This window comes from Phalacrocorax carbo, chromosome 3, assembly GCF_963921805.1.
Source record: "Phalacrocorax carbo chromosome 3, bPhaCar2.1, whole genome shotgun sequence".
NCBI classification, from domain to species: domain Eukaryota; kingdom Metazoa; phylum Chordata; class Aves; order Suliformes; family Phalacrocoracidae; genus Phalacrocorax; species Phalacrocorax carbo.
Genome location: NC_087515.1, coordinates 62,573,921 through 62,601,848, shown reverse-complemented (window position 1 = coordinate 62,601,848; position 27,928 = coordinate 62,573,921). Strand labels below are relative to the sequence as shown.

At 40.2% G+C, this 27,928-nt stretch overlaps 1 protein-coding gene across 2 annotated transcripts in view; it reads left to right on the top strand.

Annotated features, from left to right (window-relative positions):
• AIG1 (androgen induced 1) overlaps positions 1-27,928 on the top strand; it is a 132,971-nt gene that overhangs the window by 44,129 nt on the left and 60,914 nt on the right. For both annotated transcript variants that reach the window (XM_064447135.1, XM_064447136.1), the window contains exons 2-3: positions 734-889; positions 9,035-9,136. In XM_064447135.1, coding sequence (XP_064303205.1) covers positions 734-889; positions 9,035-9,136 — 258 coding nt within the window. The remainder of the gene's footprint in view (positions 1-733; positions 890-9,034; positions 9,137-27,928) is intronic.

Below are 27,928 nucleotides of genomic sequence, written 5' to 3'. Positions count from 1 at the left end.
AACCAAATCAGTGGGTTCAGGTGATTAAACTACCAATTTAATGTAACAGATAATCTTATAATATTGCACATGAATACATAAATGCAAAAAAGGAAAAGGCGGGTAAATGACAGTCTGCCATCATGAAAAGAAAGCTTGAATAACTCCTGCAGCTTGCTCATTCTGCTGTTCACTACCAGAGATGACGTAGTGATAGATTTGCTGGAGCCTGGGCCATGTGCCGCATCTCTCAGGAAGTCTCAGGCACCTTCTTCGCCTCTGGGTGGAGTGTCTGGAGCAGGCAGGGTCTGCAAGGGAGACCTGGCACAAGGGAAAGAACTGCTCGTCTTTTTTCTTTCTTTTTGCATGGAGAGTTCCTCACTTTTTCTGCCTCAGAGGTGCATGTTTTGGGGCCAAGTTGCATGGAGTGAAGCAGGAAGGGGTGGCTGCCGTTCAGTCCCCAGCAGGCAGCACATGTGTGAGGTGAGGGTGGGAAGTCGCACCTCTGGAACAGTCCTTCCACTCGCATTGAATCCCGCCATACATAAGGAGCAAGGTGCATGCAGGGCATTCAGTCTAGAAGCACAAGTGGCTTTTGTGTGAACAAACTCTACCCATATTTAAGGGACTGACGTTTTCCCACTCCTGGTGTCAAATCTGTGGCAATATTCCTCACATGTGCCTGTGTCTGACTTGTTCTCTGCCAAAGGTCTGGCCTTCTCTGTGTTAAAGATCGTGTTCCCCTTCCATGCAGGTTATCCAGGCTGTCTTCTTCGGGATCTGCGTCTTGACTGACCTGTCCAGCCTTCTCACAAAAGGAAATGACAGTCAAGAGCAAGAGCGGCAGCTGAAAAAACTCATTTCCCTCCGAGACTGGGTGATGGCTGTTCTAGCTTTCCCTGTTGGAGTGGTAAGTATGGTGCCCATCTGTGCATGTCTTTACAAACTGGGTGAGCGATGTCTTTTAGTGATTGTTCTCTGGCTGAAAAGCTTTCCCACCTCTACGGAAAAAAACTATGCAGAAAGGGAAAAATGGTAGAGATTATTTTACTGCTCTCTTGTTTTTCACAGGTGTAAGGGAGCACTGGTATTGCTGAAATTATTTCTTTGTTCATTAAAAAAATGTACTTTTCAATAGGAACTTGATTTTACAAGTAATTTCAAATGTGAATTGTGCCAGCAGTATCTTGAGAGTCAATTTGGACTTTTTCTGGAGTGTGTGTCATCATCAGGAGCCGCGAAAGGGCTGACTGGGGCATGTTTCACACCGTAACGACCTGACTGCAGTTTGGGCCGCAAGCCATTTTGTCATGGACATATATAGGGAAGCACAAGCCCAGGTTGCTCCCTGTTAATCCCATTGGGGATTCAGAGCTGACAGAAGAAATGGGGAAGGAAAAAAAAGGGTTTGTCAGTAATGTAAAAAAGCCCACAGAAGGTATGGAAAAACGTTTTTACATGACTTTTTCAAAAGAAAGCTATTTTTTGGATCAGGTCCTGCTCTAATGGGACACTGCACATTGCTTTCAATGGCAGAAGGTGCTGAGTGCCTTTGTGTGTCCCATACCACACACTGAAGGCAGCTGAAATCCAGAATTTTATGGGTTTTTACATGGAAGTGTGATATGTGTCTGTCTAGTTCTAAGTTTAGGTTACATTAAAACAGATGTGTGAACCTTTCATTAAAATATTGCTTTTATTGTAATTCAGGATCAACCTTTAATTCTAATTTTTTATTTCAGTGTACAGTAGTTAAAAATAAATTCACTAGAAGCAAATTGTTTCCATGATGGGACTAGCAGAAAACTGTATGAGGTCTCTAAAGTTATACTGTTTCACAAAAGCTGATCACTGTCAATTAACAGCAGTTAACACAACATATCAATCTATCATTTATAATTTGATATATTCAGAGATGCTTCATGAAAATGTGTTTTCACCATTTATGTGGGATTTTACAACACGTGAAGAAATACAGAATGTTTTTGCGAAGCTAGAAAATGCAAAGTATATGTGAAACACTGTGCAGGTATTTCTTTTATAAAGACCCAGCTGGCAGCCTTCCCTTACTGTATTTGCTGGCCTGCCTCTTGGGAGCTGCCACAGTTCCTGTTGGGGTAACAGGCTGCAGTTCTTCAGCCATAGTAGTAGAAACTGGATCAACTAATACAGTTTTTAAAAGATCCATGCATAAACAGGCTTGAAATATGTATTTTTTGGGTGCAGATATTTATATGTTACTTTTGTATTTAAAGGAGATTGGGATTTAGAAGTAGTTGTGATTGTAATTGGCAACAGATGCTTTTCCTACTGTGTTCATAGTAGAAGTGAAGGAGAACACCATCACATTATTTGTCTTTATTTAAAGATTTTAAGTGCCTTTTTCAGTCTAGAATTGTAAGCTTTACATGCACCAAAGCACACCCTCCTTGGCTCTCTCACACCTCTCAGGATTCAGGGGGTCTGTCCTGCTGCTGTTTTAGCTCCGTATCTGTGCACTCCTCCACCCCTGCAGTGTTCCTGACCTTGAAACTTTTGAAGACCCTGGAGGACTTCAGCTTCGCTTTGTCTTGGTAATTCTGTGCATTTTGTTCAGGCTGTTGTTTCTCTTGCCACCAGTATACGAGGAATCCTAGCTAGCCACCCTCTGCACTAGAAGTACTGTTGCAACATTTACAAGTTAGCAGTTCTCAAGAGATGTCTTGCATACCTTGAGCTAGCTACTTTCCTAAGGGTTTCATATAGAAACATCATCTGTCTTAAAACAAACAAACAAAAAATCCAGAAAATAGTAAGAAATGGCCATGATCATTGGCCAGATGCTCTCCATTTCCAAAGGTGACCTTTCTGTGGTGAGGAGCAATTGACTACCACATATTATTTCACTTTACTTCGTACAGAGAAAGCTTAAAAAGGTTGTTTTCATTGTTGTTTCTTCTCCTGGCTACTGGGAGACAAACAGCAGCACTTCATAACTTAATGCTGGTCTCAGCTCCTTCCTGAAACCTGATCCTCTCCAGCAGCACCCACCACACCGCAGCTGCCACTTGCCAAAGCCTTGGCCAGTGCCTGAGGGACTGCCAGCCACTGGGGGCTCTTCTTCTTCGGTGGGATTAACGGGTAGGAAAAGTTCAGGGCCCACAAGTAGCAAACGTCTAATGCTGGCTTTGTTCTCTAAAGAGCTATTTATGTGTAAGAAAATACCCAGTGAAATTTTGGAATGCCAGAGGTGCTTGTTAGAAGGAAGTTATTAGAACACCAGAGTGTCCGCAGAAAAAAAGTTAAAGTTCCCTTGTTTCCCATATTCTCTCAACAGCTTCCTCACTCAAAAAAAAAAAAATTTTCAAATGCAGACTTTCTTTCTTTGAGACTCACCCACCTAGCTCTCCATGGAGCTTCTCAGTGGTTTCCAGTAGCAACACAAGGGAAGCTTCACACATAAAAATCGGGTGGATGTGAATAAAATCCTTGTTGGGTTTCTAATGTAACAGCAGTGGTCATGCTTAAGTACTTGTCAGTTACCTTAACATCTAAATTATTTTTATTGCTCAGTGTTTTACACAGGGCATGTTTAGGGAATAATGCAAATACTAGGGGAACATGTTGAAGCCCAGTAACTGTAGTTTTTCAAGAGCAATTCAACACAATTTTTTCTGTATTTCCTGCTTACTGAAGCCCTTGAGATGACTTGTTCTGAAAAACAGATGAGAAAAGGGGTTTCCACTCCCAAGTCAAACAATGATGTGTGAAAAAAAAAAGTAACAAAATAAAGTATTTCATTTTTAGTGCTTCCTAAAAAAGTATCACATATAAACCATCTGGGAAGTCTGGCCACCAACCTCCACCCACCTTCCAAAGGAAGGGAAAGAACCAGCCCAAGGGCAAACAATCTCCTTGGGTGGCTTTGCAACAAATCAAATCTTGCAAAATCTTCGCAGCAGATCACTTCTCTGCAGTGTTGTGTTATGCACTGTGTATCTTTGTGGGCTTAGATACAACTGGATTGTCAACCTACCATTTTGTTTAGGAGCATCAAGAAATAACCATGAACCTCTTTGAAGGACATAATGACTACTGTTTACCTATTGTCACTCTTTTTAATATGACTCTTAAGAGAATGAAATCAGAGATCAACAGACCAAGTTTCTATGCAGTAAAGCCTTATTCCATGAAAAGTCAGTGGGCAACAATTCCTAGTCCTTTTTTAGTTTATTATAAGCCTGGGGTACTACTCAAATGCCGAAGAGATCAGGAAGCATCCACTGAAGAAAAAAGCTTGCATAGACATTTTAGTTCTTTACCAAGTCTTATCTATACTGGCTGCACTTACCACCCCCTCCACCCCGCCCTTTATCAGTGTAAAGGAGATTTATATTTGGAATAATTTACACTGCTAGAGAAGTGTGAGACACACTTAAAAGTCAGAGACTACATCAGTGGTTTAGACTATCCCTACTTTTTTCTATTTCTTTGGCAGAGATCATGAAGTTGCTGAGTTTCTGTGGTTAATCAGTGTTTTGTATAAACTGTGTATGGTTTTATCAGTGTGTTTCCTGTAATTTGTACCAAACAAGAGGAAGAAGAGATAAAGCAGGCATTTCTAGTTGTTAAAGACTGCGTTTAATAGAAATAGGAAGAAGAAAGAAAGTTGGTATTGTTACATATTAGGAGATTGCTGCCTAGAAAATCACAAACTCTACCATTGGTATTTTATATCATGTATCTTTAACAGCTCTGTTCGGATCTGAGTCTAAACTGCCTAGAATGATCTCATATTCTTGATATTATACTTTTATGTTTTTAAAAACCTGTGGTATGAAAGAAAGCAAGCCATGCATCCTTTCTTATCTTGTTTCTCTGTGCTGGTAGAGTCAAAAGGAAAGCTGATCACCCTTCTTCTGTAGAACATCAGTAATGCTGATCTGGGATCTTATGCCAAGAAAAGATGCCATTTGCTGCTGTCTCCTACCTACCTCATTATTTGACCAGACTACAGAATACTTTTATTTCCATAACTGACTCAACCATGCCAAAATCTCTCTAGTCTAGATTTTGCCCTCATCTGTGGTAATGTGGTGGCTGGTGATGGCAACATAAGTGAGCAGTGGTGCAATTGCCTCCTGAACTCTGTTCTCCGAGAGGAGTCCTCCCTGATTTTCAGTTCCCACTCCTTGTGATTTCCTTCATTGGCCCTTTTCAAATCCGTTTGGTGTGATGCTGTGCTAGCACTAGATCCTACCAAAAGCCAGTACCACGCCAATTTGTGCTCACTGTGGTCTGCCTTTAGTAACACTTTGCTTCTATGTGTAATGTCTTTAACCCTCAAAGAGGCTCACAAACATATTTATACTCGCAGCTAACCGCAGATATCTTGGAAGATAACCAGAAAGCTTACCTTTAACTGTACTTAGAAGAAATTTGTCAAGGTCAAAGGGTTGGGGGTATTTTTCTGTCATGAGGCCATCCAGGAAATGAGTGAACTGAACTGTGCAGCCCAGCCAAAACCAAAAACACATAGTGCAGGAAAGTAAAGTTCCACTGGGTTCGCTCTTCATTTGCATAACATTTCTTGGTTGGGCTCATGTAAAACAGCAAATTATGCAATTCTTTTCACTGGGTTTCCTCTCTCAGTTTCTCTTTGCTTCCATTTGTGGTGTTTTGATAAAGCCACTTGTTTTCCCTTTTGAATCGCCAACTGTTTTCCAACTTGTCCTTTAAAATTTTTCCCTTGGCAGTGCCACGTGCTCTTCTCATGTCCCCTGAAGCTTCAGAGGCAGAGGACAAAAACTCAAGGAATATCTCCTTATGTGGGAATACAGAGTTTAGTTTTCATCCTTATTTTTTTCCTGCTGCTGTGTATTTGTTTAGCAATACTTTAGATGCCTGTGACAAGTGAGCTACTCCATATTTTAAAACAGTTTCCAAGGTCTGCTTGCAAATTTGAGGTTCCCTTTGGTCTGTAATGACCCTAGATAGGGTAAGTAGCAAATGAGGGACACTTCTGTTCTTTTATATGTTGCTAACCTTATGTTTAACCAAGTAATCACTGTCTTTGGAAAGTTGGCAATCTTAGGAGGCTCCTGTGCAAAGAAGGGTAAAAGCAATTGCTGGTGCCTGTTTTCTTCCTTGAATTCCAGGCCTCTAGTTTGTCTAAAGAGGAAGTGGAAGGGTGGCATTTATGCCATTTTGCCTTGGGAACAAAAGAAAATAAAAGTATTGGGCTTCCTGAAAGATGTCTGGTGCACATAAGCAGCCTGTTCAGCCTGGCATGTGAGGGTATCTTTCATAGAATCACAGAATGGTTTGGGTTGGAAGGGACCTTTAGAGGCCATCTAGCCCAACCTCCCTGCAGTGAGCAGGGACTCTTCAACTAGATCAGGTTGCTCAGAGCCCCGTCCAACCTGCCTTTGAATGTTTCTAGGGATGAAGGATCTACGACCTCTCTGGGCAACCTGTGCTAGCACTTCACCACCCTCATAGTAAAAAATTTCTTATTATATCCAGTCTAAACCTGCCCTCCTTTTGTGTAAAACCATTACCCCTCGTCCTGTCCAGGGTAGTACCATGACTCTCCACAACAGTGATGAACTGTGCCACAAGGAAGGCAGCTGCAATTCTGATTGAGCCTTACATAGGCAGTGTAAAGACGCATCTCAGTTGTATCATGGTTTGGCACTGCATGACCATGTGTGACCTTGGCAAAGGCCAGCCCAAATAGAAGTCTATCAATACCAAAGTGTAAGCATAGTAGAGGTGATTTAAAAGTACCGGACCAACAGTTGCTCATTGATCAAAGTAAACAAATTCAGAAGCAGCCAAGGTAGCTAAGTAGCAAGTCCTCGTTATAGTTCTTTTTATCCAAATAGTTCATTTTTATAGTTCATTTTATCCAAATGAACTAATTCTAAGGAAAGTTAAGGTGAGCCGTTCAGACACTGGAAGGGATCCTCACCAGGGTGTTGCGTTAGTCTCATGTCAGGTCATCCTCCAGGATAGGTTAGTTCTGTAACACCTTGGGTTTTGCGCACTTCCTTTACCTTATGTCTGCCTTGTGATAGTGCTTTGCTAAGCAGCATTTGCCGTCTGTAGCTCCAGATGGTTGCAACCAGCTAGATGATCCTATTCCATCCATTGGCTGACTTTGGTTAAGGGACAGATGGCACATCCCCTCTTTTCTTATCTTTACCTCTTTGGCAAAGTCTATTGTTTTATTTTGCTCCACACAAAAATCACAGGTCAAAACATGCCAGCTTTGTTGTACTCCGTGTAATAATGTTCACCTATTCCTGGGTGATTTTTCATGCTGTAAGACTTCCATTGAAAAAAGCATTATCAGTCTTGGTCTTCATGCGTCTGAGAATATGTTTTTATGTCCCAGTTGGTCTTAGCAGGTTCTCAGAGACCCACTGTGATAATACATGACTTCTAGGAAGCCTAGAGAGAAGAGGATACTTTGCTTCCATTTTCCCTGCTGTTCAGCTATTCATATCTTGGCACTTACGTGTCAGCAGGTGCGTAAAGAGCTAGGCTGTGCCAATGCCAAGACTGGTCCAGAAGAGAGAATTCTTGTGGGGTACTTTACCCTTGCAATATTTTTCAGGCTGTCCATCATAACCTTTTTTTTTTTTTCCTGGCCTCTGTGCAATAGTCAAATAGTTCAAGCTTATTCTGAGCAGGCACCGATAGCTATCATAACAGATGGACAAGTGTGTTGGAAGCCAAGAACTATGTACTGTATGCACACTGAGGGAACAGTGTACTGGTTCAGGTCATTCACATAACTGGCTGGCCGAAGCCTGCGTGTCTGTGGTTAGAACAAGGTGCCATTGATAAACTGCAACCTCAATTTTAACTTTTCAAACTCAGAAGCATATAAAACAACTTATGCCTACACTATCACGCACCCTAGTAATTTGCTGGCCTTGCTGTGCTCACCCTGTATTTCTTGCACCTTCTTTTACTGAACCCCCAAATTAGCTGTAAAATCATGGGCCACATAGGTTTGGGTGTAACTGAATACTTCTGTGCTGATCTCAGTGAAAGTCCTATCTGTTGCCTCTTAAACTTTAAACTTGGACTGGTTGCTACTGTGTAGCGATCCCCTGAAAATGGTCATTGAAAAGCTCCTGTCCCAAGTATTGGGTTTTACTGCTGTAAACAATAAGCCTTTTATTACTAGAAAACTATGACTCAAACTCAAGGTAAGAAAGCAATTGTGTTTTAGTTAGAAGATTACTTACTGCGCTCTTTCCCCAGCTAAGGTAAGCTAAAACTATTATTTCTGTAAATTTTTGTGGTTTTATATTGTGTTTGCTTTTCAGACATCAGGGTATCTTTAAAGAATTTGTGCACACTTTGGCAAAAATTTAGCCTAGTACAAACTTTATCTGAGCCATCTGTCCTGTCCTCAGTCTAGAGGAAATAATGGTCTTTCTCTGGGCTCCTGGTAAATGGCCTCTGACAAGAACCAAGCCAAATTTCATATTGACAAATGAGCAGGATATTAGACCTCTTCTCTGTAGATCACAGTCTATGAATTGCATGCAGAGTAGTTGAAGGGTTGAATTTTTGTTTTTTTTTAACAATGCGGCTTTGATGGCTGACATGAAAAAGTGCAAAGATGGGTTCAGGGGTGAATGTTTCATATTTATACATTCTGTGAATTCCAAGTGATATTTTACCTTATTTTCCATTTGTTTTCTATCCTGTTAGTGGTGAAACATTATTTGTGTGCCACATCTGCTACCAAAGTATAGTACTCAATTGTAATTTGGCCACAGGCATGTAAGCAAAAAAAAAGAGATTTTTTTTTCCAGGCTGAAAGTCAAGCTTTTGTTTTTTTTTAAAAACAAAAAGGAAGAAAAGTTAAAACTCCTGTGAATACAAAGAATAATCCAGATTCACACTGTTGATTAAAGCAGGATTTGGGCAAAGAGCAATGTCTGTGTCTGTCCATAGATCATTTGCTAAATGCTCCATTTTGCTATTTAAAATGTGTAGTTAATTGTTCAGAAGCATATATTTGAAAATGTCTTTTCTTTTTTTTTCTTCTTAGTTTGTTGTGACGATGTTTTGGAGCATCTATATCTATGACAGGGAACTGGTTTACCCAAAGCTGCTTGATAATTTTATACCAGCATGGCTAAATCATGGAATGGTGAGTAAAGTAATGCAAACACTTCCTTGCATAGACAGAAATGTAAGAGAGACACTGATTTCCCTGTGCATGACTTTGCATACGCTTAGAGCTAATCTCCTCAGAAGTGGTTAAGGAACACTGTTTGCAAGCAAGAATCACATCTTTCCTTCCTTTACTCCTGGAGTCATATTTGGGTTGAAACAGTGGAGATTTGAACTTGTGTGTCTTACATAACAGCCTAGTTGTGGGGATTGGCTGTTTCCTGTGATAAGGTACCTTTCCCAGAGCAATGTCACCCTCGTCATGAGGAATTCTAATCAAAAGGGACTCTTCCACAAAACAGAGGTTCTGACTTTGACAAATCTTGCTCTAAAATGACAGAAACAATTAATTGAATGATTCTTTACCATTCTGCCAAAGCATAATTTGTGATGAAAACATTTTGGTTAAAATGCTCGTTCAAAAAATCTCACTATGCTCTTTGAACTTAGATGTTTTCAGAAAAAAAATAAATTACTCATTTCTCAAGTGCAACAAACTTGTGTAGCAGAACCTGTATCTGAGCATTTTGAATAATGTGGAATTACATGCGTCAATGCAAGGTTTCAAAATTGCTGCATGGGTAGTCATAAAAGTAGTTTCTTGAGAAGAAATCTGACCTTTTCAGCCCTATTTGGTATGTCAGGTCAGACATTCTTTCTCCCAACTATAAGCTTAAATGCTAAGGGAAAGATAAGGCCACACTTTGCCATCAGGTGCTTACTACTGTTTGTGCAACATTTGGCACTGAAAAGCATCATATTTGCTTCTCTAGTTGAGTCTGTGCAAAATGTTTCATTATTGCTTTGTTTTCCATATCAAGGCATGGCAAACCATTTGGCACTGCTGTTCATCAGCAGATGACAGCAGAGCTCATCCTTCAGGGTGTGAGTACTGTATCACCACAGCAGATTAAGATTTGTCCACTACTGCTGGACTTGATAAATTGGTCCTTTGTGGGGTGGAGCAGATGGTACCGCTATTTATTTATTCCCTAAATTGTGTGTTAAAGGAGCAGTATGAGAGTTACTACTGACAAGAGGAGCATCAGCTTCTGCTAGATACTGTACTGTTTTACAATGTTTGGAAAGGAATAGTGTGATATTATGTGAGTGTAGAGAGCTGAGGAAAGAGTCTGATGACTCCTGCTGTGTTTGTTCAGACTGTCTTCTCTTGAGTTTTGAGGTTACAAACCGAACACTTGCAAACACTGCCAAGCCATACGTACCCTGATTTTTTTCCCCACACCACATCACTGCCAGCTCTGATGACATTTCTTCCAGGTGACGTTCCACATACTGGAAGTGCCTAACCTATAACATTTTTCATGAATGTACATTGTGAAGCAGTTGACAACAAACAGCCCTATGTATTCAGGAAGTCTCCTCTGCGCCGTAACTAAAAGGCAATTCAAGCTCATGGTGCTCTGTAGAAATGTATACTTAGTAAAATATTTGAAGAGGGCTTTTGTTTGAGATTTTTGGACATAGCAGAGTTTGCTGAAATGAATTGCATGCCACCATCTCAGACTTCTTTTTTCACCTTGAAATGTTGTAGAAGGCATTTTTGGAAGTCTTTTGTAAAGGAATTGTTTGCTGTGTCAGTCTCCATTTATCCAAGTGTTCCTTTAGCGTGGTCACACAGAAAACTTATGGCTGTTGGGCTTTTCACCACCTTTCAGTCTAATTCTTTCTGATGTTTTAGCCATCATTTTATCCTCACCAGCTTTCATACTAATTAATTTTGATGCATTGCCTATCATAATATGAAGGGGTTCTTAAACTACTTTGAGAATGCTAGCACCTCACTTAGTAGTAGTTACAATTTTGACACGGCAGATTTTAGATAATATGATAGGGGTCCCCCTGGTGAAAGGGTAGGACCTCTGGGAATACAGCTTTAGAAAAGTCGGCATCCCTGGCTCTTGTTTTTTTACTGAAATAAACATTTATTCCCATCTTTTCCTGCACATTTTGACAGCAGCTGTGCACACTCAGTGATAATTTTTCTGAACACAAGGGTGGCTGCGCTGGAGCCTAACCTTGTACAAAACAACTCCCACAAGAGATTCATCACCCTTGGCAGAGTGAAATCTGTCAGTGAGAGGTGGGTCCTTTTGCTGCTGCAGCACTGCTGATGAATCCCTGTTCTCTGTGAGCTTCCCCACAGTGCCTGGTGCAGCTCCTAAGGATCTGGCTCACATGTTACTTCACTTGTGAACACTCTGTCCAGGTTTTTTCACAGCAGTTTCCCTAAACACATATTTATCACCAAAAAAAAAAAGCCACAAAAAATAGGAAATGTAAACCTATACATTTTCCACAGTAAAAAGATTCCTGACTTTAACTGAAAAGTCGTATTTCAAAAGTTCCTGACAGATACATTATGACCAGCTGTAACAACTTGCTCAACTGTCAACATCAGCCTGCAAAATCCACACGTAGAAAAGGAATGAAGTCATGAAATCTGGCTGTCATAATAGCAATCATATTTCCATTAGTAATATGGGCATGTATCAAAGTTTTTGAGAGTATTCATACTTCAGAAGCATTTTAAGGTGACTATCTTGAAGGCTGTATGAAGAAATTCTTTGAACGGCTGGTCCAATTCAGCGCATTAGCCCAAGCAAAAGCAGTTTGGGCAGCAGTGTCTGCTGCTTGGGTAGGTTGCACTAATTATTTCTCATGTCCTTCCCCCCTCCCTGTGCCCTTTCCCATCCCTTCTCTGCAGTTACAATGTTATTTGTAGCTAAAAATAAAAGTTTTCTTGAATACATAGTAATGTCTTGCTAATACCTGGAGATACCACTCTTTCACTGCAACGCTTTTTCAACATCTAAAAACTTCCTAATTGTATAAAAAAATACCTTTTTAGAAATGGAAAACATAAGGGAAATGGACCTCAGAGCTATGAAATCCCATTACCGATTCAATCTTAATATTGTTTATAAAGTTTTGTAGAAACAGAGGAGGCTCGTCACTGTGCGCAAAGAAAAAAGCCACAAACTACTTACCATAAAATTGCATATAGCGTTAAGAACTGTATTTCTGTTGCGTGTGTGTATATATACACACCATAATACTTAAAAATATAATTCCTGTCTAGATAAAAATGTGTGTATTAAGTAGTGCCTTCTGGTACCAGATGGTACCTCATACATACAGATTCATACACCTGTGAAAGGCATCACTAATAGAGTTGTACTGTGCTGTAAACCTGATATATTTCATCATCCCAGTCAGTCGATTCATCCATAACCAATGGCATCGCTATGGCTTGAGAAATGACCAGGGGAAATCAATGGCAGGGTTACTGTCGATTTCAGCAAGACAAGGATTTCATCTCTGTTTATTATGTGGAGTACATCTGAGAGGCTGAGGTTAAGCTTCTGTCAGTAGAAATAACTACCTGTCTAAAGAGAGCTGTTGGAGAATAGGGATATGTCTCAGCCTTGGTCTATTTCTGAAGTGTCAAGTTCACTTCCTGTATTTATTAGTTATGCATATGAATTCATCTTTGCTGGCTACGATTTTAGTTGTCAAATTACTGAACTCTTCCATCAAAGACGTTTTTGGTGTTCTTGAGACTGTTCTGCACTTTGGATCCTTATCAACCCTTAATTCCACAGGCATATTTTCCATGGGAAATATTCTTTCCCATTTTCTGACGGCTGTCTATCTGACCTCTATCAGTATTAGGAATTTTTAATTAAAGGCTAACCTTTAGTGTTTAGAGTGTGTCATAGTAACAGGATTTTTATCGGCTCATTCATTGCACCTTTTTATATTGGGACTGGACAGGATGATGCATGGATAACATTTGTTTCCAGAAGTTATATTCTCTTCAATGTTAGCATGGACTATAAAACTAGAGGTTGCCCCTATTCTAACCGATGCCCACATAAACAGATCTGTAGACTGAATTAATTTAAGCTTGAGCATTGCTGATTTTGAGCCAGGTTACATGGCAGGACTGCGTGCAGTATCTGTCCAAGTTAGCATACCATTTCAGCGAGAGTCCTTCTTTGTTTTTCACAGACGCTGTCCCAAATTCTTTTTAAAAACGTGAATCATTTTTTCTTTGTGGCAAGGAAAGTAAAATACAGAGATATAAATTACTTACTGAGGAGTTTAATGGCTTTGGAGGTCAGAAACAAAGAATTGCCTTCATATGAAAACTCTAGAGGAGAGGTCAGGAAGGAGGGAAGGGGAATATGCTCTGCCTCTGTGGAGTTGAAAAATTGATTATTATATGGGTTCTCTGCCACTACAGTCTGTGTGAGCTCTTCCAATTTTGTACTCTATCCTTTTTAGGCTGTTTTTGGGAAATAAAGGCGTTCCTAGAAAGTCATACCCTCTGTCCTTGTGTTCAAGAGAATGCACAAAAACTGGGAAAAATAGCAGGTGAAGACAAGATATGGAGAGGAAGGAGCCTGTCCAAGTGATACATGTCTACTTATTTCACAAGTTGGCTCTCTTTTCTTATTGCTAGCTGCTCAGCTTAAAAGCTCAGCCTGCTGCAGAGTGGTACAGAGTCCCTCCAGCCATCTCTCCAATTGTTATTCTTCCTGGCAGCCTTGTCTTAGGTCCAGTGGCCTTGGCTTGTTTGTTCCTTCATTTTTCTGGTGGAAAGATTTTTTCCTTGATGATTCAACAAGTAGAAAAATAGAAAAGCCATGCAAAGATCAAGGTTCTTAGTAACCTGGCATATAAAGATCGGAAGGTCCAAAACTGGTGATTTTTTTGACAAACTCCTCTCTCCATCATTATAAGTCCTTTCTTTCAGCAATGTGTTTCCATCTAGTGTGTTGCTTTTAAAATCCTTTTCAGAAATGACTCATTTGAAACAGTGCATTATACTTCTTGAGGATGCTTTCCTAACACAGCAACATCCCATGTATGAGCTATTTTTGTACAATCTGCTGCACCTTGGTAATGCCTCATGCTTATATCTAGAAGATACTTACCCTTTTCTGAGATTGGTTTCTAAATCCAATTTAAAGCTTTCAAGGATATTCCAACTCAAGTACTCTTTTTAAACTATCTATAATGTTTTTGTATGTTAGGGGTGAATAAAGTCTCTAGTACTCCAGGAAGGAGTTCCCGCTTGTTCCATAATTTGCAAAGTTTTCTGATAAAAATCAGAGAAAAATTGTAATTTAATTTCCAGCAGAATTCCCACTACTAGATGGCTATTATTTAAACATCTATCTGATAGAAAGAATAGAAATTGAAGCTGGTTGCCTGCAGAATCAGAATATTTGCAAAACCCATGAAAATAATGTTGTTGGGTTGGTACAATTCTTGCATGTCCATGCTGCAGTTACGTGGCTCCGTCTGGTATCTCTCCTCATTATCTACCAGTTCCACCACTGGAGCGTGAATACAGTAGTATCAATTATCCCCCTGCTCTGGGGAGAAAACCAGCAGCAGCTTAAAAGATTTTTTTGATTTTATGTTACTTATGTGAAGAGCTTGGAAATTGGTAGTGTGTCAAAACCTGTGATAGCATAGCACCTGAAAATTGAGAGAGGCTGCTAGGTAAAAAACATTGAATTATCTGAGTGGCATCCTCTGGGAGCATTAGGAAATCCCCTTTACCTAATACAGTAACAGCACAGCAGTTTTTGTGAACTAGGAAGCTGGCCTTAACCATGTTATGCATCTGCCGGAGGAGACTCATCAGCGTAACGTGAAGACAGCTTTCTAACTGAACGCAGGTGCCAAATGTTTCTGATTATTTGCTATTTCCACTAATCTAGAGAAAACACACACACAGGCTCCTCCTGGTACAAACACAGAGTAACGAGGGACCTTTTCTAAAATACCTTTGAGTACTTAGTACCAGCTAAACATGCGAGCCCTATTCTAGATGTGGGCATTGCAAATGAAAAGTCTGAGAGCTGAAATCCCCAGAAGAGATCTTTTTCTGAAGTTTTGCCTTCTTCTGTTGACAAGGTCATGTAACTCGGTCTGTTAGCACAGAGGGTGAAAGCATATAGTGTCAACACCAAGTTGCGGGAGTGGCTACCAAAGGAGGGGAGAGAGTCAGAGAGAGCACAAAAAAGGAGGTTGGGGAAAGATAGCTGCATGAGAGAAGAAGACAGGCAGGAGGAAAGAGATGAATCAAAAAGTCAGCTGATGCTGTTTCAACACCTACCTTAAAAAAAATAAAGAAAAGAAAAAAAAAACAAGAACAGATGAGGGAAGTGAATAAAAAAGGAGCCACAGAATAATGTAGACAAGCTGGAAGAGGCTCAAAATGCTAAAGAGGACCTGGGGGAGGAGAGGGATGAGGGAAGGGGAAGCAAGGAAATAACGAAAAGTAGAAAGAGGAAATGAAGAGTATGTTTTCTTACCATATCTTTCCATCGCTTCCCTGGGAAAACTTCCCTGAGATCTGTTAATTAGAGGAGTGGAGGGCAAGGAGATGGCTTATTGATGCTGCTGTGAGAGGAGGAGAATTGCTTCTGTTGCTGTTGGACATAGGTTTACAGGGTAGATGAAGTAATATTTTGCACAGTGACATGCCAGGAGCTTCAAATTCTTGTAAAATATTTAGGATTAAAACCACCTGCAACCATGCAACAGTACGAGGCCTGTGTTCGTGTGAATGGTATCTGTGTGATATCTGTAGAATGGCATTGGTGTCTTTGCATCTCTGACTATATTTTTATCTAACAATGCCGTACACTGTCTCGACTGTCAGTTTGACCCTCAAAACTTAAGTCCTGCTGTTGAAAACAAGCCTGTTCAGAGTGTGCCTTATTTTTTCATATCAGCTGTGAAGAGTGAGTTGCACTGCAGATGCGCTGTTTGCTAAGGGTTGCAGGTGTGCTGGAAGATCACATATTTGAAGCACCAGAGGTAAGGAAGTATATTGTCCGTATTTCAAACCACCCTGCTTTAACAGCCAAAGCTAGGTGTAGCTCTGGAAGTAATAATTATGGTAATAGTAATAAATACTGATAGTAAAAGCTCAAAGCGAGATTTTCAGCTGAAGTTACTCATACAACTGTTTGGTAAAGCAATTACTATGGACACAAAGCAAAAGACTGAAGAAAAGCCCCAAAAGGGACACACAAAAGGAGCCTTAGACTTTCTGCCTTTCTCTGGGTGTGGAGTATGTACTGAGCTGTGTTTTCCTAGAAGAAGGGTTTGGCCCTGGACTGCTTGGTCTGTTTGTTAAACGAGCAATGGTGTGGGATGGAAACACATTTGGTTCATTCCCATAATTCTGACAATATTAGGAATGCCGATTTAATTTTCTGTGCAGCTTATATTGCTCGCCATAGTCACTGCTGGAGCCATGCAGCCCTTTTGTAGTGCATAAGCTGGTACAGTTCTCTGGTGCTACTTACACGATTTATCAGATACGTGCTTTGCAGGTTAAAAATGTAAGTAAATGTTCAAGTTGAAAATCAGTGCAAAATGCATTAATAGCAGGTACACATTTTTGATAAAAATCTTTTTGCCCTCCTCACTCCTCTGTCAGTTAAAATCAGGCATCTGTTTTATCTTTTGACATCACAGATTTCTGGTTTTCTCCTGAGGTTTTTTTTCCAGAGAACATAGGCAGATAGTGGAATCAAACCGTAAGTGATATATTATTATCATTAATGATTAGTATATTCAGACAGTGTCTTTTATCAAGAAAAGAGAAACTTTCATTGGAAAACATTAATCTGCTGCGAGGAGGATTGCTTATGTTGAAGAAGGTTTAATATGTCAGCTGCCAGCTACAGGTTGTGTGCTCTAAAGCAACCCGTATGCAAATCATCCTAGAGGCGATCGCTACAAAAAGCTTTGTCTCTTTAGCAGGCCATGCAAACACAGGGAAGGATGCAATATCTCTTTGAAGGTACAGTAGTTTAATATACATTTATTGTCTACCTTTATGTATTTAAGGGCCTATGCGTTGCCTTATGATTACAGTAAAATGCAGTGTTATGTTTCCTTGGACACACTGGTTACCATTCATTAGCACTTACTCAGATAAGAATTAGAATGTACATACATTAAAAGTGGGATTGTATTATATTGTACCCACTTTACTAAACTGTGCTGTTAGTATTCACACATGTGGCAAATATGACTTAATCATACCACAAATATTTTGCAGCATTCCATGGTATCTCATTTATTTGTTTAATTTGCCGCTATAGCAACTGGATTCCATCCTTTTAGATTCTTTTTTTTGCAGACCTATGATCTACTTGGTTGAAGCTTGGCAGACAGCTTTTCCTTCAATTGAAGGCATATGCACTAACTCAGTGACCAGATTTTTACCTATTTATCATTGTTGGAAAGTGCATTATTTCACATGGACACAATACCAGAAGAATCAGCAGACCTGGTGAAGGGAATCTGAGCCCAAAAGCTTATATGCTTTTTCCAGCCTTTGAAGTTGGTGGAATAAAAAATATTACTTCTCCCTGTATCCCAAGATCATTATTGCTACAGGAATGCTAATACAAGGAAATATTTTGACATTGTTTTTGTAACAAATTACCACTTTTTAAAGGTAACTCTTTTCTGTGTTAACTGCTGTCTTTTTACATGCCTTTGTATTTGGAAACAGACATCATTTCTGCAGAAATAATTTCATATTTAGACGATTAATTAATATGTTGAAGTAGTGCAACAGCAGTATGTTTTACACATGCTGATCAGCAGAAATCAAGGATTTGGGGACAACCTTGGGAATTAGGTTTGCTCATGGTGGGCTATGAGCTTTGACATAACCCGATGTCTGCCCTGCTCTTCAGTTCAATCCCCATATTTTTACTTTCCCACATAGATACAAATAAGTAAAAGCGGTGTACATTTTTAGTAACTCCTCAAACACAAGGTACTCAAATATAGGATGCAGCATGAAGGATGTTTTTGAGAGATGCATAAGCCATTGCCATTAATCATGCAGGTCTACAATTATCCCTTTTACCTTTGGACATTTACCTAAAGCACCAAAGTCCCAGCCTGGTGCCCTACTAAGGAAAAGCCATCACCTTTCAGAGGTGTCTTTTTCTTTCAGAGAGACCATAAGGAAGACTAAAATGACTCTTTTCCTCCCTCTGACACCACAGTAATCTGAGCAGGGAAAAGCTCCGACCATGGAGAAATAGCACAGGGCGTGGAGGTGTCTCAAAATGGCAAAAGGCAGACTAGTGGCCAATATATGCTCATACACCTTTGTTGCAATATTAACTGGTATCCTTTAACTCCTCACAGCTTGTTTTCTCTTGGAAACAGCTAACACTGCGTATCTGAAGTGCTGTTTAAACTCTGTTTTTAAATTTCCATTTTATTCCTGGCTCTGCCACTTTTTACTTAAAATTCTGAGAGAAATTATGCAGGGTTTAATCAAAAGCATTTTTTATAAGTCTTAATTAGCTAATGTCTGTATTTTGTGGGGCTTTGTAATGATGGAAGAACAGTGCTGGCTGTTATTGGGTTTATAGCTCTGTGCTTGATTCTGGTTATGAAGTGTCCCAGGCAGGGCAGCTACGGTACCAAACTGCCTGCGTGTACCTGCACTCTGCTCGTCACCGTGCTGGGGTCTTGCAGGGTGCTCGGAGGTATTTCCCTTTCGTGTGCCTCAGCATCCCATTCATTCAGTTGCAATGAAGAGGTGAATTGCCTTTTGCAAATTACTTTGAGGCTCGTGGATGCAAATGAAAGTAAGAGTTAGAGTTGGTGGTGTTGTCCATCCTGCTGCAGAATGGAAGCAACCTCTGCTTCAAATAATAACATTACTTACGGTTATATACCAAATTTGGTGCTCCTGGTATCTCATAAAATACTCTAGGCTGATATGGTGCATGCTATAGAAACTTCAAGTATACCTAGAAAGGAAATTCTTCTTTATCAAAAATGGCTGTAATATTCAAATCACATCCTTAAGTTTGTTTCCCACAGGAAGCAATTTTATTTGCATCAGGGGGGGTTTAGCTTTTTATTCTGTTACTTTGAGCTTTACCAGCTTTCTATAAACCCTATATGCAGAGTTCCAACTTGCTAAGTCACTGCCGTGCACATTTTTGTGGCTTCTTTTGCAAATACAGTATGTAATGTAGAATTTTTTAATGAACTATTTATGGGAAAGATGAAATATGTATGTCGCTCTACTGAACTTTGTATTTTAAGGCACTTTTTAAAATGAAGGAATGGGAAATGATATCATTTTCTATAAAGGACACATCCATTAAAAATGTCTTTTTACTAACACAGAGGTTTACTAATGTTTCCATTAACAAACAAAATTGCGTTGGCCACAAGTTGTTTAAAAATGCATACAGCTGTGAATCATTTTAGGAGGCAAATGTATGTATTCTTAGATCAGAGGCTAAGGTGGATGTCATTCTGGTCTTTGCTCCTGTAGCAGAGAAATTAAAGATGAAAAAGAAGAGGGAATTTGAAGGAGAAAGAAATGCATGTGTCAGAAGCTAAGAGAAAAAGTGATAGCCTTAGAGATTAAGGAGGAGAACACAGGGAGCAAAGTAGAGGAGACCAAATACTGAAATAAAGAGGTGATAATAGTAGTCAGCTGGAGAGAACCATAGAACATGGAGGTGATAATTGTGCGTACTGCACATCACTGAGAAAAAGCTTGAAAGGGAAGTTTAAAGTAGCCAGTGGATATTGAAAATGTGACCCTTCATTTATTCTAGACCAACACGCAGAAGTTCAGTTCCATTTGGTTTCTCATGACCACTGTGCGGGATCACTGTTTGCAGAGCAATTTTCTTTGTCCAACTTCTTTGTGTATGCAGAAGTCAGAAGAGTGCCCTGCTTTTGTACACTCATTGCCTCTAATATCCCCAGAGTCTGTGGGTCTTTAGTTCTCACAGTTGTTTGTCCAAGCACTGTGCTACTGTGCCTCCCACAGTTTTATTCTTCATGACATCAGTTTGGTAGGATTACTATATAGTGTGCGTGTGTATATATATAAAATGTGTATATATATATATATATATATATAGTGTGTATAATGGTGTTTATATAGTAATAAAAATATATATTATTATTCATATATTAATAACAATATTGGTAGCTAGTACCATTTTAAAGAACATCTATAATTTTATATAAGCTGAGCACTGTTGGTACAGATATGAAATGTTTAGTCCTCAAATTTCTTTTAGCCTAAATGAACAGGACAGGCAAAGACTGGCAGAAAATAGTTGCTATTTACCCCATGTTACTCAGGAGAAACTAAAACATGGAATCTGTGGTTTGCCTGAGGATACAGGCAGTTTGTTAAAGATTGAACTGTGAGGCGAAGCTGTCTCTGCTTCATTAGCCAGTGCTTCTATTAAGAAATAATCCTCTCTCTCCAAACCAGGCAAAGAAGACAAATTGACAGCGAATGAACAAGCACTTGCTTGGGTTTCAAACTCATGCTCTACTGGAAGGAAGAAGTGACTCAATTTTTGAGTTGAGAGATGTTGCTCTAAGTCCTGCTTCACTTAGTTACAATAGGCGTTTCATTATTTTCACTTTGTTTATATTACTGGAAGCACAGGTTCATCTCACTAACTGCTTTTGTGTTTATGTTTTCTTTCAGTATAGCAACTACTGTCAACTTGCTCCAAATAATTTGATTTTGGGCGTACCTTTTCTCCGTAAGGAGAAAAATCCCTTAGGTTTCCATTCCTTCTCTGATGATGATTGATTTGAGAAGGGAGACTCTGTCATGTAAACAGCAGGATGATTTAAGAAGGATGAACTTGGAAACTGAAAAGATGTCAAAGGAGAAAAGGTCCCTCTCATCTGCTCTGTCATTTGGAATTGTTTTTTCTTTTGTTGTCCAGGAATGCTGTTGGGACCAAAGAGGGGGGTGTTGCCACTAGTGAAAATCAAGGAAAGCTGAGAGTTTTGCTTGCAAAGTTTTTAAGACCTTTCAAAAGCCTCTTTTATAGAGCCAAAGCTATTTCAAAAGGTATGTCAAAAGTTGCAATTGAAGGTATATGGCAAGAGGAAGTAAAAGTACCCCTAAGACAGAAAATAGCTTGTGCAAAAGTGTGTCTTTTGAGAGCAAAGTATAAGCAGTGGCCGGGAAGAGTTGTACTTTGATTATTTTGACTGAGATAATAGGATGTGTGTTTACTAGACAAAAAATTACAACAGAATGTGCAGTGGCACAATGTAGAAGCCTACATCCACTTTGGGAAGTACCTTCTTCAGGCAAGAATTCAGTGTTTACCAGTCCTGTCTCAAATCTGAACTCTACAGCTTAACTGGCAATAATACAAATATTCACAGCTGTATAAAAAATGTTATTTAGTTCACAACAGTAGCCATGGTTACCTGCATACTTTCATTGCCTTATTCATGTGTAATTCTTTTTTTTTTTTTTCTGGAAATACCATTACCATGTAATATAATACTGAACAGCCTCTTGGTAAGTTATACAGTGCAAGGAAGAACATTTTGCAGTGAACCTGAAAGCATATTATATCAAATTGGCTTGTACATGGAAAATGCCACCTATATATTGCTAGGCAGAGAAGGGCGAGTCTGAACACTCTGTGGCTGCAATTTCAAAATAGAAATAGGAAAATGTAAAATTTCTTGCCATTAAAAAGTTTCTGATGGTGTTTTAACTGCACATGATCTTAGAGGTCTTTTCCAACCTTAACGATTCTATGATTCTATTCTATGACTCTGTGAACTAGCCCCAGCTTGGTCCCCTCACAGGTGACACAGACCAGCCAGTTCCTGTATGTGTTAGAATAGCAAATTATTCTCATTTACTCTTGCAGGAAATGGGAGCCCCAGCAACCCCACGGTGTCAGAAGGGTAGAAAAGTGCTATGATTTTACTCCTCTCTCTCCTTACTTTTGTCTGTATAACTCAGTGCACTCAAAGCAGATGTGCTATACTTGAGAATCTAGTGTTTTCGTTTTGTTCTTGGAAACCAGTCTCTTTAGCATACTGCAGCAGAATTCCCAACCCTATTCCAACCTTTGATAAGAAAATAGTAGTTAGTCTTTCCAGATATCTTGGATCACTTTGCAAACAAATGAATTAAACTTTACAAGAGTATTAAAGACACCTTACTGAGGCTTATATATTCTTCTTTTAATTGAGAGGTGTGACATTCATTCTGAAGGAATAAAATCACCTATCTCAGTTTAAATTAGCAGCAGCAAAAGGAATAAAGGATATTTGCTTCTTTAATCTGGTGAATTTATCTCAACTCTTTCAGCATAAGGTTCCTTACTGCTTTTACTACTGGTGTAGAGAAAACTTACTGGAGTAAATATAAAAATTGTATTTAAAGGTCATGTTCCTTGGCATTTTCATGTGAACAGTGAAATCTAGAGATTTTATAGGTATAGTGTAGAGATTGAACTGAATTTCTAAAATGAAATTTAAGAATTACTGGTGTAACCTTATGAAACCTTGTTGAAAGCTTGATAGAGTTTTAATATACTATCCAGACCTGTTTTCAATGCATCTCCCACAGCAAGAAGGAAGATGGCATTAAGATGAAAATTTCTATAGCGAAGCCGGCTGTTACCACAGTCTGGCTTCTGTTACTGCCGTAGCGCTGCCAGCTTGGAGCTATTTATGGGTATTAGCCTATATCTATCCATGCACGCGGATCTACTACTCTCTTCAGAAGTAGTTGTGTTCCTGAAGAAGTTGGCCTGAGGTTTCAAGCTGTATTTTTCTTTTCTGAGGCCAGTTTCTTCAGCTGTCCTTATTACCAATTAGTAGGAGTTTGGCAGGCAGTCTCTCCCTGCCAGAGCTCTTGCATCAGCTTTCCTGCATTGGCCTACAGGCTAGAAGGCTCAGTTGCGATGGTTTCAAAATCTTCAAAAACACTTACAGTACAGGACTCTCTCCATCATCTTATGATTTTCAGGTCGTTTCCTCCTTTTCTTAAGATAGAATGATGTGCAAAACTCTTCAAAAATGATATTCGGTTCCATTATCTCAAGGCTACAATTTGTCTCAGTGACAAAAAAAAAGTCCCTCTTTGTCAGAGATCACAGGCAAACTTTTGGTTTTGTCCTGGCTGCAACAGAGTGTTTTGGTGCTGTGCATGATTTGTAGCAGAAATAAAACCTGTTCTCTCTCATTGTCCTGAGTACCTGATGATGAATGCTGGGCAATAAACCCTTTCCCCAAGAGCCAGTCCTTGCCTGGGGCAGAGGTATTGTTTAAGTTTGCTGCGCCACAGCACGGCTGGAGCCTCGTGTGGTCTGCAGCCTTCTCTTAATGCCTACATACACCCACCCATAAATTAGATACAAGCCAGCCAAGTGCAGCCTTTCTGTGTCCTGCACTGCACCACCTTTATGTGCAATATAAATCCCAAAATGGGATAGACTCACTGGCAGAGTCCAGGAGAGAGCATGCTCCCCTGACATAGCAGCAGCAGCAGCAGCAGCAAGCCTCAGGCTGCAGCCCTGGGGCGTGTTATGTCTTCTGCCGCCTCATGCAACGCAAGGGTGTAGCACTGTGGGCAGCAAAACGTTCTGGTAGCTGGTAAATTTGCAGCAATAGGCTCAAAACTAAATTAAACTGAGAAAGTAAGATAACGGAACAAATATTCGACGGATCTAAACCGTCAGCTCCTTCATTCTCACATTCTCAGTTCTAAAGGTTATTTCTCTGCCACATGGTTTAGGCACATTGCTGATCTCATGGGGGAAGGGTTTTCCTGCTTGAGTAGAGTAGAAAGCGTTGTGCAACTATCAAATTAGTTCTTTTCCCTGGTAGTGGTGATTTTTAAATAAATATCTTTATAAAATCTTGGTTTCTTTAGTTACTTGTGGTAGTTTACTTTTGAAGAGCATTTAACTTATCCTTCTCGCTTTCGCGTAAGAGTAGCTTGAATGTTAAACAAAGATATTTCTGCAGAAGTGTTTTTGCACCAAATAAGGCATTGATAAATTCACAACTGGCTGCCTTCTGGAAAGGTAGTAAATTTTACTATACAAGACTTGGGTAAATTTTCCTCCATGCTAGCCACTTAAAAACCATTTTCCCAGCTCCACTGAGCACTCCCCTCTGCTCTATTTATCTGGTTTCTCTTTTATGCAGTTGCAAAAAATACATACATGCATATGTATCTTTTTCCCTCCTGCAGTGTTTTGTCCCTCAAAGATTTGAAGCAATGCATTCAGTTTCTGCTAATACAATTCTTTCCATGGCAGCAAATTATGACTTTGCAAAAACAGAGGTTGTTGTAAGCTGTTGGTATCCAAGGGGAAGTCGCAGCCTCACAGCATCAAGTTTGAGTTTTAGCTGGGACTTCCGCCATTCATATATACTTAAGCTCTCCTAAACAGAGGATATGTCATGCTTAAATTATTTTCAGCTTTTGACTTTTTCAGTTCCGAACTTCCAACCACTAAAACATGAGATTTCCCTAGAATTTATTTCAGAGGACAGGTCAAGGTGAAATGTCAATGTGAAGAGGAAGGGAGAATAAAGGCCCCCATACAGTATTATTTTGGTATCCAGTGTCCAGTTAACACAAATAAATCAGTTTTACTAGAATTTGTTGGAGTGTTTCTGCTGCTAAAACTCAGACCACATGGGAAACAGTTAACGGTCTCCAGATGTGAAACGGAAAGGACCATCAGCAGCACAGAAAAATTATATTTTTCTCAGTGAGGAGGGCTACTGCAGCTGGGATTCATGGAGATTCAAAGAGAAGGCAGCTGCTCTGAGAACATGAGAGAGTCAACAGTCTTCTTCCTCCTGCTATGTTCATGGGAGGGCATTTACCAAACCTGATGTTCTACTAGATGTGCAGGGAAGGAGCTGGTAAGCTACCCAGGGAGAACCAAGCTGAGCTGTCTAGTACACGCCTCGAGACAGGGAGCCATGTTTGCCTGTTGTTAGTGCTTGAGGAAATGTCACCTGGGGTGGCATTTACATTAGCTGTGTGTTGAGTGAAGCCTCATGGTACTGAAACAAATTCAGAATCTTCTTTCCTTTCTTCTGCAAGTCTATCCAGAGGGAAGCCTTGAATGGCATTTGGCACTGTCTCACTTTTCATGTCTTTATCAAACTCTTGCCACATAGAAGCTCTGTAAGGAAACTAGATGCTGGGACAAGGGGTGGGCTGGAATCTTTCCGCTTGCCAGATACTCTGTGACTAAGTGCATTTCTTTCATCATAACCTTTTCCACCTTGCGGATTGAGAAACTGGATAGTGATGATACACAGATCCTTTTTCAGAAAATTTTATGGACCTGTTGACTTGTTAGGAGCATCTGTGGGACTAAATGAGATGTACTGCTTTTAAAAGGCTGGTGTTTAGTTGCAGTGGTCGCTACACAAGTTCAGGGAAAATGAATGGGCATGAAAATATGTCCACCACTAAATAGCCTAAGGTGCAGTACAGAAAGTTGTATTTAGAACATATTATTATAGACATGTTGTCAGGGAGTATTCCTGTTGCATGATGTTCTGAAAACATCTCTGTTTGCCTCAAGGGAATGCCCGTCTGCCCTTCTTATGATCCATGGGAAAAAAAAACCCTTGTGGTAAAGGCAAATGGAGAGTTTCCAATGTCTAATATCCATCCTGTTTTTGTTTCTAGCACAGCAACTGAAGTGATATGTTCGTGAGAATCATACTGGTGCGCAATAGAGAGGGAAGAAGGAGAGTTTTCAACTTTTAAGGTCCTATGATTACGGAAAAACTTAACTTTAAGGGCATTGTTATAATCCTAAATGTTTCTGTTTTGCAATCACTATGCCTTTTTGAAATGTTTACGATGCTTTATATGCAGTAGCTCCTGTACAGCTTAAATCCCACCCCTAGTGCCTCTTTCCAAATACTCTGCCCATCCGGCTGGGCATTATTCTTTCATGGAACTGTCCACCCACTGAACCTAATGACACAGGATGCTTTCAGGAGTTATACTGTGGAATAATTCGTATGTGCTAGTACTGCTCACGCACCAGTCCTTCTCATTGTGTATTTCTTTACGTAATCTCAGGGAAACATGTAAATAAACCCTGAGCATCCTATGCTGGTGCCAGTATTTTTGGGCTCTTCACCAGGTGTCAGTGGTCTTGAGGGTAAACCTGCAAGCATTAACATATGAATGGTCAGGATTAAAAAGAGCGGAGGCTCAGAAATATGCAAGTTTGGGAATTTTGCCTTGGCAGTTTAATCCTCAGGGCCTCAGTTGTAAGCTCTTCTTCACATCATGAAGGATCGGAAAACCTTTTTTATTGAATGAAAGCTGAGATTATCGACTAATCATGTAAATTAAGGATCTGATGCCTTTAAAAAAGGGAGGATCAGCCATTCCCAGAATGGTTGAAAGGTTAGATTATATCAATTAGTTTTACCTTTTACTTTCTTATTTTTATTGTGTTTTCTGTATAATATAAATTTCTGCTGCGTCTTACAAATCTTAAGATACTTTCCAAAAGTGTTCTGTATTTATGTTTCTGGAGAAGTGGTTAATCCTTTCTCCCCTATTAATTCCTTCCCAGCACCTACCATTTTGGGCCAGATTGTCCCCAGTGGAGTAAACATCTGAATTTCACTTTTGGTTTGTGCTTTTACTTCAGCAATTGTTCACATCATTAATTCAGTCCTGTGGCATAAGCCCTTTTGGAAAACATTCATCCCTCAGGATCACGTTCAGTCTTCTTTGCTCAAGCTGTGCTTTTCTTGTCAGTGTAGAGCGCTCTGCTGACAAACAAAGGTTTTCAGGGTGTTGCTCAGTTTACGTTCTGTAAAGGCAAATCATGCGGTGGCAATGATCTTAGCACCATGCACTTTATTTGCCCTTCTTTGTACGTCCAATGCACATTCTTACCACCTTGTTCATTATCCTACTCTTCAGATACCAAGCACGGAAAACAGTGTGACCACATCACTCCTTTTGCAGTTGGAATTGCTTTGGTTCGGTTCTTGCTGAGAAAGAGACAGGTCACCGAGCAGGTGCTGAGAGTTTAATGGAAAGGAAGGGAGTGCAGGTCATCCTTTCAGCGCATTTACGCTCCAGCTGCAACCAGTGAGTGTGTCTTGAGCCCTCGTCTTGCTCCCGAAGAAGAGAATCCATGATACAGTTTACCTCAGAGTACCACATGCAGCGAGAGGACCTTATGCCCCTCTGTCCTGTGGTAGGGGTGGCCACTATGGCCGGCTGTGTCCTGGCACCGTGTGGTACATCACTTGTGCCAACATGCTGACTCAGTCCTGAAGGCAGCACGGCCGGGTTAGCACAGCACTGGGTCCCCGGGGATGGGTCTTGCCCCTTGGCCAGGTTTTATCAATGGGGCTGAGGTGGCTGTGCTGCTGCTGGGTCTGGCACAAGCACCATGGGTGCTACCTCGGAAATCCCTGCACCACGTTCCAGGACGTGGCACAGACATGCCTCCTGTCTCCTTATCTCAAAAGTGGGCTAGGGTGGCTGGCCTGCTGGGTAGGGGCAGGTGTGTCAGTATGGTACTTTGCAGACAGATGCAATTTTATTCCATGTTGTGAGCTGGCCGGGCATCAGCCAGCTCCAAGCCAGGAGCAAGTTTATTAGGTTGGATTGTGCACCGAGCTAACCACAGCTACACAGCTCCTGGTTCGCTGTTGGCGTGGATTCATCCAGACTCAGAAACAGTGAATTCTCCCCTACTGACAAAATACCACGCAGACAAACCCAGACATTCATGGCATTTAAGGTCTGAAAAGAATATTAGATCATTTTGTCTGACCTCCTGTGTAACACAGGCCATAACATTTCACTTGCACCTGTAGTGAGCACAGTAATTTTTGTTTCACTGAAGTTTAT